Consider the following 14,522-nt stretch of genomic DNA (forward strand, 5'->3'; position numbering starts at 1 on the left):
TCATTGAAGTGAGCTAGTATGGTGTAATGGGGAGGGGACATGGTCTTTAGATGGACTTCAGATTCCAGTTCTGCCTCTCCTGACAATGTCCTTGAGTGAGTTTCTTAACATTCCTGCATATTATAGGATAATAATTCACCCAGTAAAAATATGTTGGAACATCTTTATTAGTTAACTAATATAAAGTCTCTAAAACTGCCTCTCACAGGATTCTTAAAAAAAAAAAAATACACACACATGGAAAGAGAATTAGATTTTCAGTTTTGAGAAAATATAGAAGACCACCAGGTATCTCTTCTTTGAGAAAAGCTTTTGGGCTGCCTCACATGGGTTTTCTTCTCCTTGAATAACTGCCTCCCTACTCAAAACTTTCCCTACTCCCTACCTTACTCCTCTCCTCTCCCAGTTTCTGTGTTTCTTCCTCTAAGAAGCATTCCCTATCTCTGTTAACTTTGTTTAGATACTCCTCTCCTCCAAATGTTTTCATGACACACTAGACATTATTATTCATTACTTCCCATACGTTATTGTCATTGCCACCTTACTTCTCTATAGTCTCCAAAGGAGTGTAGTGTAGACTTTGTAAGGGAAACAGAGTTCATCTGTATCTTACTAACCACTGTGATCCTTAGCACTAACGTACTTTCAATGCATGGTGAATGGTCAGTTGATATTTATTAAATGAGTGAGTAGCATCAGCATTTAAGTTTGAATGTTTGGTATTTTAAAAGTTTATATTTGATTATTATTTTACATTTTTAGTAAGACTTAGTGGTTTAGAAGGAATTTCTTTTGAACTAGTTAACATTTTCTCATATATATTTATGGGTCACATTTCAGAACATATGTAAATAATTTTCTTGCACAAAAAATCTATAAAATGCAAGTCTGTTTTAGCAAAAGTATATGTATAAGTATTTAATTTATTAATGGGTATTTAGTATTTCAAGATAGCATTTTAAAATCAGTCCTAAATATCTTTGAAGTTGTTACTATTAGCACCTAATGTATATTCCTGGTAAATGAAACATTTAACTATTACTTACTTTCTCCTTAAATCATTTAGTGTTGTTTTATGACTTTTTGCATTTGTGGTATGTGTGACATGGTAATATCGTTGATTTTGAATGGGTTATGATATATTTTGTTATAGATAGTACTATATTATTATTTTATTAATATGTTCTGGAATTTTAAAACTATTTTTATTGTCTTTTATATACTAAAAAGAATTGGTTCTCAGTAAAATAAACTTCTGTAGTAAAGGTTCTGATTTATAGGCAAAATGTACATAAAGCACTTATTTGACATCTGATTTCCTTTTTTTTAATTAATTGATTTTTTAATGTTTATCTTTGAGAGAGACAGAGATAGAGTGTGAATTGGGGGAGGGACATAGAATCCGAAGCAGGCTCCAGGCTCCTAGCTGTCAGCACAGAGCCCGCTGTGGGGCTTGAACCCGTAAACTGTGAAATCATGACCTGAGCCAGTCGGATGCTCAACAGACTGAGCCACCCAGGCACCCCACCATTTGGTTTTCTTAAATTACTTAAACTTGTTCATATAAAGGATTTAAAGTTGATATTTTGAAATTTGTTATTCATAGTGATTCTGAAGATGGGGAGAACGAAAATGAAAAATCTAGAACTTCAGATTCTTCCAATGCTGATTCTAGTTCAGTAGAAGAAAGTTCTTCAGATTCTGAATCAGAATCAGAATCTGAAAGTGAATCTGAATCCAGAAAAGTCACTAAGGTAAGAAAGAGATTGCACATTTATTATAATTGAAAGTAAGTACTCTCATAGCCTTTTTCCAGTTAAAATTAAGTATTTCTGAAAAATAGTGTTTTGTTGAAAATCAAGAAACTGAGAAAGAAATGTCACATTATCACTGACAACTGAAATCAGTACCATCTTCGTTCATTCACACCTATGATTTTATTTATTTTTTTATTAGATAATTGCTTCCTTTTTAACTCAGCTTTACAGAGGAGTTAGGAACTTTTAACTGCATCCTTTGCCACTCTAATTACAGAGCTCAATGTTACGAGTTATGGCCTTTTTGTTCTGAACTAGAATGTGATAATAGAGGCTTTCGTGAAGGGGAAAGTAAAAGAAAGTCACGGAAATAGTATTGAGCAAGGTGATCTAAATATACATACACTGTAAGAAAATGAGGCAAATAATGCTTTTTAAAAATAGATGTCAAGGGTAATAGAATACTTTTAAAGGTTTAATTAAAGGATATACATTCTTTAGTTAAAAAATGCAGTAGCCATGTATTTAAAAACATGTGCAGGAATGACTTATGCAATAGAATGGTAATGGTTTCTGATTAACATTTGTAACACGGAAACTTGTCTGCTTAGCAACAGAAAGTGAAAGTATAAATTGAGGGGTGCCTGGCTGGCTCAGTCAATAGAGCATGTGACTCTTGATTTCCGGGTTATGAGTTCGAGCCCGAAGTCGGGTGTGGAGATTACTTAAAAATAAAATTTTTAAAAAAGTATAAATTGAAAATTGTAATTATTTATATTAATTTCAGACTTTATACATAGCTTTCTGATCTTTAATTATTATTCCCTTTTCTATAAAAAGGGATATCCTTTTCTATAAATGGATAATGTTGATCCTAGGCTTCAAATGTAGTAGTTTTTATAAGTATACTATACTATTCCTTATGTTGAATATGTGGTCAAACTTTGTCTTTTATTGAATTCCGTTTTTTTAACCTAATATTTTTCTCATTTATTTTTTCTATTAACTTGAATTTCTTTAATAAGTCATCTGAGTAGCCAAGGATAAAAATAAATTCATTGAAGTAGATAATTGCCTTCTCCCTTCCAGAGATTTATTATTAAAGAATAAGCATATTAAAAATTGGCTAGTTTTTGTCTTACCTTATTGCAAATATTCTTGCATAAAGTTAAACCTATTGTAAACGTGAATTTATTGAGGCACCTGGGTGGCTCAGTTGGTTAAGCATACGACTTCAGTTCAGGGCATGATCTCATAGCTCGTGGGTTCGAGCCCCATGTTGGGCTCTGTGCCGACTGCCAGCTCAAAGTCTGGAGCCTGTTTCAGATTCTGTATCTCCCTCTCTCTCTGACCCTACCCTGCTCACGCTGTCTCTCTCATAAATAAATAAAACATTAAAAAAATTTAAAAAATAAAATAAAATAAATGTGAATTTATGTTTAAAACTTGTGTCTATTTGTAGTATATAATCTAAGATTCCATTTTCCAAAAATTCACGTAAAATCTTTGAGATTTTAATGTTTGTTACACTGGCCTCATATAAAAATTTATCAATAGTGAGTTTGATTTCCTCCCATTTCTTATATTAAATTACTTAAATTGTTCATTTCATATTTGTATATTTTAAAGTTTAAGATGTTATTTAAAATAAAGGAGATTTAGGGGCACCTGGGTTGGCTTAGTCGGTTAAGCGTCCGACTTTCGCTTAGGTCATGATCTTGCGGTTCGTGGGTTCGAGCCCCGCATCAGGCTCTGTGCTGACTGCCAGCTCAGAGCCTGGAGCCTATTTCATTCTGTGACTCCTTCTCTCTCTGACCCTCCCCTGCTCACGCTGTCTGTCTCTCTCTCTCCTAAAAATAAATAAAACATTAAAAAAATTAAAAAAAAAATAAATAAAATAAAGGAGATTTAGAAATTGACAGTAAGTACAACCCAGAATAAGGAATCAGTGTTTTAAAAAAATGAGCAAACAAGAATTCAATGAATATCAAATGGGTAGAATTAAAGTACATTATTCTTATGAAGTTTTATAAAAGTTAAAAAATTATAGACTTTAGTATGTACATACTATTAGAAGTGGAGTTTTAGGACCGCATTAAAAAGCCACAGAGGGACGGGTGCCTGGGTGGCTCAGTCAATTAAATGTCCAAGTCTTGATCTCATATTGTGAGTTCAATCCCCACGTTGAGCTCTGTGCGGACAGTGTGGAGCCTACTTGGGGTACTCTATCTCACTGTTTCTCAGATAAATAAACATTTTTTAAAAATTAAAAAAAAAAAAGCCGCAGAAGTATCCCAGGTTAGCAATTCAGTTTGTTTCTGTGTCAAATACTTTTAGTGATCAGATTAAGTCTCTTAATAATTGAAAATATTTTCCCGTAGAACATCAGTATAAAAGTTGAAAGTATTGCAATGAGCTAAGAATCTTGAAAAATTCAAATTTTACTCACATCTTTGATAGTTTTATGTCCATGTGTTTTGTGTATGTGGCTTATTTTCTCCATATTTAATGTCGTTTGCTGTCTATAATAGACAGGATTGTTTGTTTTAATTTTCTGTTGGAATAGTCTCCACCTTGGAGCCACAATAACTATTTTTTACTATTTGTAAGTAATTTGGAATATACCATGCAATTACAAGTATACCAATTTTCTGATAATGGGCAACTCTGTAATTGTGGAAGTCCTCCTTAGACCAAGTGTTGTGGCTTCTGGTCTAGATTATGAGTAATGAAGGCAGATGGTGGGTGCTTTACCTTAATTTAGTTTGTCAGTTTGTTAGTGCTGAAAATTCATATGCCTTAAATCTGTAGCTAGACTAAATCTATACTTTTACTGTTTCTCTTCTTTTTCTTTCACTTGGATAGTGTGTTTTGGGAATATTGAGCATGAAAGTGAGGCCTTGGAGGTTTAGATATATAAATATAATATATATATTATACTTATATATATTATATTTATATACATTATATATTATATTTATATATATTATATATATATTCAAGCTATAACTTGAATATATAGCTTTGAAAACATTTTATTTTATGGTGTCATGTGAGATAGGTATAGTGTTCTACTTTTTGGAAGATAATATCTTTATGCTTCAGTTTCCTCATCTATAAAGCAGAAATGCTAATTACTACTCTACTACTTTCAAGTGCTGTTATAAAAAAATCAAGTATGAAAGATCAATAATACTATAAAAATATAAAACAGCAGTGTTAACTTTTTTTTAATGTGAATGAACGTTAATTCCCTGCGAGACCAAAAATACTTGAGTTATAGAACACCAGTGCAGAAAGGAATTGAATTTTTTTTTTAACTCTTAATGTCTCCTCTGGTTCTGACTTTTTATACCATTCAGGTTGTAAGTTAATGTCCAGGTATGACCCCTTTCTGCAGAAGACTGAGCTGCCATCCACTGTGGACATCTCCTAACTCTCTGCTATCCATTATACAATCTCTGTTTACCCTCCTTTTCCTTTGAATGTAGCTCTGAGTAAGCGATTCCTACTCACTTAGCCAGGAAAAAGACTTAATTACTTTTGACCTTGATTTGTTGATAATCATCTGCCTCCTTTGCATTTTTAATCTTTCTCCACTAATTAATTCGTCCTCTGCCAACCAAAGTACTCAACTCTTCCCTGGCATTTGGGGGATGAGGAAGTAGGGAGAGCAAGAGAGAGAGTGTGTGAGAGTGAGAATTTAGAAAAATAATCTAGGTAGTCTTCGTCCACAACCTCTTAACCCAATTATTTCTTAGTCCCTTCTAACTTGGTTTCTATTCTTATCATCTACAGATACTGCTCTCAGAAAAGTCAGCCACTGTCTTTCCCCAAACTCAGTGACCTTTTCTTGTTTATTATTATTCTTGATCTTTTTCTGTGACTATTCCCCACTACTTTAAACTCTTTGCATTCCCCTTCTTCTGAATTCCTTGATCTTTCAGTCCTTTGATTGCTTCACTTTTTAACTCCTTTGACATCCAAGTGTGAACATTACCCCAAGGTTAGTGCTTGGTGCACATCATTTTTTCAAAAATATTAATCATTGTGAATCAATTTATTTTTAGTCTTTTTGTCTACGTTTTTCATGTTGTGAGATTCATTCACTCCCATGGCTTCAGCTAAAGCATTTATGTGAAATACTTCTGTAATAACATCTCTAAATCCCTATAACAGCTCTAACTTTTCTTTCCAAATTCAAACCAGATTTTTAGACCTTTTAGGAGTTACTGACTTCCCAACCTAATATAGCCAGAAGAGGACTTGCTCTACCATTTAGTACTTTTTCCCAGATCTGTAGCCCCAGAATTTGTCTTTGACTCTTCCTGTATGTTTACACAGTTGCCAAGTCTTAGAGAGAGTCTCTGTATTATTTCTCATATCTATTTTTTCCTTTCCTACTACACCATACTAGATCAGCCCTTCATTACTTTACTCCTAGACCATTGCCGTTGATCATCCTCAAGACACTTACTTGCCCAACCCAGTCCTTCTGTATAGCTGCCAAATTAATGTTAAGGTTACCCATAATGGTGCTGCATTATCATCTTGGTTCAGTAAAAACTCTGCAGGTTAACACGTCTAAACCTACCTTTCCAGTCTCAATTGCCTTTGTGGTTCCTCTGTACTAATCCCAAGAGACTACATTATTTGTAGTTCTCTTAACACACTCTATGCTTTCCCATTTCTGTGCCTTTGTTTTTCCTTTTGCACTGTTTCTCTTATTACAGAAAATATAAGCTGAGGAGAAAGTGGACTTATATCAAAAAGGGGTCCTTCCACTTCTCCTAGTTGGGAATGACTGCATGGAATGAAAGATGTTACTGGTGAGAAAATATTACCCCTGTGCATGGTGTAAAGATAGTCAAAAGAGTGAGAACCACTGCTGAATTGTTTATGTTCTTGAAGTGTTTGTCATTGAACACTGTGCCACCACATATCCATAAAATGTAAAACTATATAGTCATACATTCTGGTATTATGTTTGTTACTGATTGGAAGATGTCCTCATTTTAGATCACATATTGTCAGTAAGGACCAAAGAAAATTATCTTGTTCTTCAGTGACCATTATTTTGATGTGCAAGCATATTTTTATTGGTAGATCTTCTATTCTGAAATATATTTGATAGAGAAATATTTTAAGTCTAACTCTTTTTATGAAATGATTCTTTTGCTCCAAATATTACCTATAACAAAATTAATTTTAATAGTTGCATAAATTTTAAGTGTTTTCACATACTTTTCACATTGTAAAGGGAACCTTTTTTTTTTTTTTTAAACTAAGAAGAGTGGGAAGGAAAACCATTAATGTAAAGTGCATTGTATCAGGAAGAGATTCACATTTATATCGCTTTAGCCTATTTTTTACCAGTATAATTAAGTTATACTCTGCTTGTAGTTAAAATCATGTTGAACAGATGGTCACACTCTTATTTAAAATAATGGTTTTTTTTTTTAAGTTACCAGGCTTTTGAATTGTTTTAATTGAATCTTTGATGTCTTTAAAACTAGGCAGTGTATTAGTGTGTTCCTATGTACTATAGTTATTTCCACATCAGCTTGTTAGTTCATTCTTCATGCCTTAACTGATATAATAGTTCTGATTATATCTTCAGTGTCTGTGTACCAACTGCTAAAGATTTAAATAAGCTTTTATTTAAATGAAAAAACTTTTATTTTTTAATGATAAATATTTTAAATTATTATAATTTATTGTGTTTAACTTCTGTTTGTTTTCTTTGCAAATATTAACAACATTTTAATTGTGTAAGCTGTATAGAACGTAATTTTTTTTAGAACGTAATTTATCAGTGGAATTAAGTATATGTAACATACTTGCACTTAACATTCCATATTAAGAGCTTTTCATATTTGAAAATTATCTTAGACAAAATTGAGATTAATATATATACTAACAGTGAAGAACAACGATACTATCTATATATACATAGCATTGTGTAAGATGCTGTCAGTTATCTTTATTACAGGTTACGTGGATCTCATAAAACTTTGCTAGTCTGTTTTTGGGAAGGATTAAATTAAGTGCTCTATAGACCAGCCAGTGCTGCTATGACTACTATCCATCCAGACATTAGTAAATGTTAAGATATGCCTTAGAAAAAGATCTACCATGTGAAAGATTCTTGGGAATGAAGTAAAACTGGCATGTGCTATGAAACAGATCGTGGATAAGAGAGAAACTATTTTCTGATTGGTTTTCTGCCCTATTTGAGAAATAGAAAACAAGTTTTACTTGTGTTTTTACAAGTGCTTATGTATGTAGCAATTACATAACTTCTGTGAGTATTGTACAATATTATGGAACATTTCAAAGCCTTGCCTCTTTCAATTTATATTTTTCCCAGTTTAGTTTATGTTTTAAGTTCTTCAGAACAGAAATATCATTTCACTTTACCTGAAATATTTAAATCAAAGTGAAGGCCATTAAGTTTTCTTATTGAAGAAAGTATAACCTAATATTTGAAGATTTGTTTAACAGTATAGACTTCTTTTGACGTATGTAGAAGGCTTAACTTACTGGCAGTGTACTTTTGTTTTAAAGCCCAGTGTAAGTGTGAGCCTCAGAATTTTTAAATCAGATTTGTTAGATGACTTGAAGGCAAGAGAGTCATTGTATTGTCCTTGGTTGGTAATTCTAATTGAAAATACTTCATGCAAATATCTTGCCCTGTGAGGCTAGAAATTAGCCTTGAATTTTTGTTGATTTCAAAGTACAATATGAGTTTAACAAACTTTATATACCACTTACCTTGTTTTATAATTTTAAATTTCAATCTTCTTTACAGTGTTTTCCTCTTAGGAAGTATACCTGGTGCTTGTTGTTTCAGATCTTTTTTCTCCTTGCTTTTTGTTTTTTAATCAGCATGAAATGAACATGCATAATACATTAAAAAGATCTTTACAGATATATTATTATATATTTTTATTTGTATTATTTGGAGCTTAATAAGTATTTCCAGGATCTTTTATTTATTACTTGAAATGAAATAAGTAGAAATCAGTTTCTTAACCCTGTGACTTTGTATTTTATTTTGAAAATGTTGATGTGTTGAGGTGTATAATCGAATACCATAGGAACAAAATGGAGATTTGAGGGTGATGAATTGATAACTAGGTATTTTTGTAGTGAGATTTTAAGATCAGTTACTGTTGTCCTTATAAAAGTCTAATACAGTCACTCAGCTGTTAAAAACCTAATCCTCTATTTAAAAAAATATACAAAAACAAATTGTCTATCTTTCTGCCTGATCTCTTCTCAAGTACTAACACAATGGAAACAGTGGGTGATCTGTCAGTGTGTTTGGTTTGTCAATGATGGTTTTGTATAAATATTGGGAGGGTAAGAAACAAAATTCACACAGTAAAATATGATTTCATCTGCCTTTTCTCTGCAGCTCCATGGCTCATGCTGCGGTGTGAAATTCTCATTTTACACACTTTGCAGGCGGAGCACATGAATTATGCATTGAGCAAGAAAAATCTCCTGCCTCAAGTCCTATATGCATTTACCCAGGTTCTGTCTCTATTACCAAGATGAATTGCAAATGGAGAAATGTTTGATGGAATAGGGCTCTTAACTTCTTTGTTTAGAATTCAGATTTTTATTTTTATAGTAGATCCTTTAAGTATGAAAATGTTTTGAACTTACTATGGATTTTTTAAAATGAAAAATGAAATATAATATAAGAGAGGAATGCCAAACACATCACGAAGCTTTTTATAGCCTTGATTTGGAATGCAAGGCTTTTTCAATTCAGTAGAAATGACCGTTATCTATTGCTAATGTTGTATTTCAGTCACCGGTTATTTGCTGTTCTCAGAAAGTCAATGAAATTCTGTCCCTTTGAGAGCCTTTTTTCTTCCTGTTTTAGACTTCTAATAAGAGATTATGTCAATTTCACATGCAGCTCTGTCCTATGTTGTATGTGACCTGATGTGTATTTAATAGATATTGTTACACACTCTTTGCTGTGAAGTAGAAAATAAGGTATAGACTTGTTTCCAGCTTTAACTTTATCTTGATTTGATAGATTTCTAATTTTTCAGGTGGGAAGGTTACAGTTCCATAAAGACAGTCATGCACCATCGAGGCTTATAGGAAGCTATACCCATTGTACTCGGCATAGTGTTTTGATAAGTCACATGGTGTTAAGCTCTTTTTGTTATGTTCTTTCTCCACAGGATATTCTAGTTGAGATGGCATTTTCATTCTGAACCTGTTTTTGTTTATTGCCACTGTTAAATTCCAGCTTCAAAACTAACATTTCTTTTACTTTCCCCCACAGTCTTAGAAATTGTTATTCATTTGAGGTGTGGAGAGAGGGGCAAATATTGTATGCTTTTTAAAAAAATAGTGAGTGAAAATTAAAACCCATCTAGATAATGTGAAATTTTCAGTGGCAGAAATGATTATTCTCATAAAGAAAATCAGTGCTGATGTTTTTAGCTAGTGTTTTAATGTGTATTCTTGTCTGGTACTTGAAGATAATTTGTTTTGAGTTTTGGCATAAGGAAAAAACTAGCATTACTTAAGATTATTTTAAAATGTTACCTAACAGGGGTGCCTGGGTGGCTTAATCGGTTAAGCGTCCGACTTTCGCTTAGGTCATGATCTCGCGGTTCGTGGGTTCGAGCCCCACGTCGGGCTCTGTGCTGACTGCCAGCTCAGAGCCTGGAGCCTGTTTCAGTCTGTGACTCCCTCTCTCTCTGACCCTCCCCTGCTCACACTGTCTCTCTCTCTCTCTCTCCTAGAAATAAATAAAAACATTAAAAAAAAAATGTTACCTAACATGTAATTTGATGTATTGCTCTTACTTGTGTGTTTGCACTGTTGTAAGAACTCTAACATGGTGTAGACATTAAATGATGGTAGTGTACCTTTTGCTTTAGTGATACCTTTCTATGGTTAGAGGAATACTTCAAAAAATTTGTAGAGGCACCTGGGTGGCTCACTCGGTTAGGTGGCTCACTCATGGTTTCGGCCCAGGTCGTGATTGCACAGTTGTGAGATCTAGCTCTGCATAGGGCTCCATACTCAGCTTAAGATTCTGTCTCTCCCTCTCCTCTGCTCCTGCGCTACTCACACACACTCTCTCTCTCTCTCTCAAAACAAAACAAAACAAAACAAAAAACTTGTTATAATTTGTATAGATAAATTGTAAACTCTTCTGTTAGATTATAAGTTACCTGGGGGCACCTGAGTGGTGCAGTTGGTTGAGCATCCAGCTCTTGGTTTCGACTCAGATCATGATCTTGCAGTTCATGAGTTCAAGCCCCATGGCAGGCTATGTGCTGATGGTGCGGAGCCTGCTTGGGATTGTCTCTCCTCCTCTACCCCTCCCCACTTGTCCACTCGCTCTCTCTCTCTCTCTCTCTCAAAATAAATAAATAAACTAAAAAAAAGAAAAGAAAAGTAGTAATTAAAAAAAAAAAAAAGATTGTAAGTTACCTGAAGGTAAGAACTATGTCTGTCTTGGCTACTTTCTTCCTTTGCTTAGCACAGAATCTGATATGTGTTTAAAACTCTCTACATGTCTTTTGGATGAATGAATGTATTTTGTTCATTTAGATAAATGAACAAAAACATTTTAGCAAAAACTTAAGTTTTAATTTGAGAAGATTTAATGTAAAAAGTATAGATTATAAAGATAAGTAACTTTGATCCAAATATTTCTGTTTAGCAACCTAATCTTTATTGGTCTTTAATAATGCTACTCATTGCTGCACTTAATTTGTGCAGCAAATAAATATATATGGTACAAATAATATATATATATAATACACACACACACACACACACGCATAACACATCCTTTCTGAGTCTCTGACCAAACTGAATACCTTGGGCTTAGAGATGCTGTTTTCTAATTCAGTTATTCATATTTCAAAAATATAGATTAAATAAGCAGATCTAAGGTGGAGAAACCCCTAAATATGTGCAGATGTGTTTTGAAATACTTATTCTCCCCAAAGGAAAACAGTAAAGAAAGTAAATGAAAACTTTTCATCCCTAAAGAGCAAGAGTCTGAAAATGTCATTTGTAGATTTTAATGAATACCTTTGGCTGAAGAAGTCTGATGCAACTTACTGTTGCAGTACAAAGTACCTAGTACAATGCCTGTCAGAGACTACATCTTAAGAAAGCTAATCTATCCAAAGCCTCTTGACAATTTTAGACCTAAGCTTATATTGTTTGAGCAATTCTTTTTCTTAAATTAACTTCTTTAAAAATTATTTTCAACATGTTTGTAGACTTTTTACCTAAGAGCTACTTTATAATTTTATATTAGCAAAAGTTGTCAGATTGTAAAATAATTATTTACCTTCAAATTTTCTTCTGATGGACTTTTATAATCGTTATTTATTTATTTGTTATTTATTTTTTGGACCTTTATAATCTTTAAACAGAATATTGTAAAGTAATAGTTTGCATGGTAGAGAAGAAATACTGTTTGCTAACTGAAATAAAAATTTTGACTCAAAAACACAGTCCATATAACCATAAAGAAAGCTTAATTTGATTTATTTTTTCTTGGAACACTAAGCGGAGGAAAAATTGTTTGTTTTGAAACATTAAGAACTACTTCATTGATTTTTTTATAAGAATGTGCAGTAAATTAAATATTTCTTATTTTATAGGAAAAAGAAAAAAAAACAAAGCAAGATAAAAATCCTCTTACCAAAGATGTTTCACTTCTAGATCTAGATGATTGTAAGTATTGAAATTTAATTTTTTTCTTTTGTTTAGTAATAGTATTTACTTTTATAGTACCTTTTACTTATGGGTTTCAAAATATGTCAGCTTCTATTATGAAATATTTATATAGATGAATAGAGCCAGAAAGTTTGAGAAATTATTTCTATTAGTATCTTCCATCTAATCAGGTTATCAGTTTTGTATCAAATGAATAAATATAATTAGTCAAATAAAAGTGCACCAAATTTATTTTAAGATCTTCTGCTTTAATAATTTATACTTGCTTTAGTAAATAATTATCCATATCTCACAACTTCTACATTGTTAATTATGGAGATTGAGACATCTCACTTAAAGAAGTAGGGAATGAGGAAAATAATTAGAAATGTGAAAGACACCTCCATGTTCTACTTGATGCACTTTTGGTAGGAACAGAAATGATAAAAAGTTTTTGGAGGCTGGTATGGCTGTATTTATCAATATCATAACTGCACATTATCTTTGGCCTAGCAAATCCACTTTTAAAACTTTGGAATCTTACTCATATACTCATCGAAGTGTACAAAGGTATATTCATAATCTTCTTTTAAATACTCCTGAATTGTGAGAAAGAGATAATGAAACTAACTTTTTTGGTAGGTAGATTTTATGTAGAAAAAGAGAAAAAGCAAGTAAAATACTAATGAATATTAAATTACTGTCATTTTGCAATAAGTTTTTTCATACTAAAGCAAAGTTATGTTTTTAGGTTGTCTCATTCTGTCATAAATAGGACTGTTCTATTTATATTGTTTACCTGGCCTCTCTTCAGTAGTCATGGCAAATTCTTAAGACAAAGAAATTATAGAGAAATACTTAGCATAAAGAAAGTAAAATTAAAGTTGGAGCCTACAAACAGCTATACTCCAGGAAATTGGGAAACCTGAAAGAAATGGATTCCAAGAAACACACAACCTTCTAAGACTGAATCAGAAAGAAATTAAAAATCTAAGTGGACTGATTACAAGTAATGAAATGGAATCAGTAACTTTAAAATTCTCCAGAAATGAAAGTCCAGGACCAAACAGCTTCACAAATAAATTCTATCAAACATTTTAACAAGAGTTAGTATCTGTCCTCCTCAAATTATTCCAAAAAATTGAAGAGGAATGAATGCAACCAAACTTACTTTACAAGGCCAGCATTACCCTTCTACCCAAACCAGAAACACCCTAAATATAAAAATTATAGGCCACGGTCCATAATGAACATAAATGAAAAAAATCCTTAACAAAATATTAGCAAACTGAATTCAACAGTACCTTAAAAGAATCATGCACCGTGATCAAATGGAATACAAAGATGGTTCTATATATGCAAATCAATCCACATGATACACCACAGTAACAAAAAGGATAAAAATCATATGATCATCTCAATAGATGCCAAAAAAGCATTTGGCAAAATTCAACATCCATTTGTGATTAAAAATTCTCAACAAAGTGAGTATAGAAGGAATGTACCCTAACATAATAAAGGTTACATATGACAAACCCACTGCTAACAACATACTCAACTTTGAAAAGCTTAAAGCTTTTCTTCTACGATGGGAACAAGACAAGAATGCCCATTCTTGCCACTTTTATTCATCATAGTACAGGAAGCCCTAGCCACAGTAGTCAGGGAAGAAAAAGAAATAGAAGTCATCCAAATTTGAAAGGATTAAGTGAAAATATTTACAGATGACAGGATGTTATGTATAGAAAACCCTAAAAACTTCACCAAAAAACTTAGACCTAATAAATGAATTGAGTAAAATCAGTGGATATGAAATTAGGATACAGAAATTCATTGTATTTCTATACACTAATAGCAAACTGTCAGAAAAAGAAATTAAGGAAGCAATCCCATTTACATTGGTATCAAAAAGAATAAAATACCTAGGAATGAATTTATTCTAGGAATCGAAAGACCTGTATTCTGAAAACTATAAGACATTGGTAAAAGCAATTGAAGATGACACAAATAAACAAAAAGATACACCATGCTCATGGACTGGAAGAA

At 32.4% G+C, this 14,522-nt stretch overlaps 1 protein-coding gene across 1 annotated transcript in view; it reads left to right on the forward strand.

The window, feature by feature from the left end:
* AP3B1 (adaptor related protein complex 3 subunit beta 1) overlaps positions 1–14,522 on the forward strand; it is a gene marked incomplete at its 3' end in the record, with an annotated part of 255,186 nt that overhangs the window by 168,730 nt on the left and 71,934 nt on the right. Inside the window, exons 20-21 of the mRNA XM_039247437.1 lie at positions 1,607–1,754; positions 12,422–12,494. Of these exons, the coding sequence (XP_039103368.1) occupies positions 1,607–1,754; positions 12,422–12,494 (221 nt within the window). The remainder of the gene's footprint in view (positions 1–1,606; positions 1,755–12,421; positions 12,495–14,522) is intronic.

This window comes from Hyaena hyaena, unplaced genomic scaffold (assembly GCF_003009895.1).
Source record: "Hyaena hyaena isolate Hyena2069 unplaced genomic scaffold, ASM300989v1 scaffold_299, whole genome shotgun sequence".
In the NCBI taxonomy this organism is placed as follows: Eukaryota; Metazoa; Chordata; class Mammalia; order Carnivora; family Hyaenidae; genus Hyaena; species Hyaena hyaena.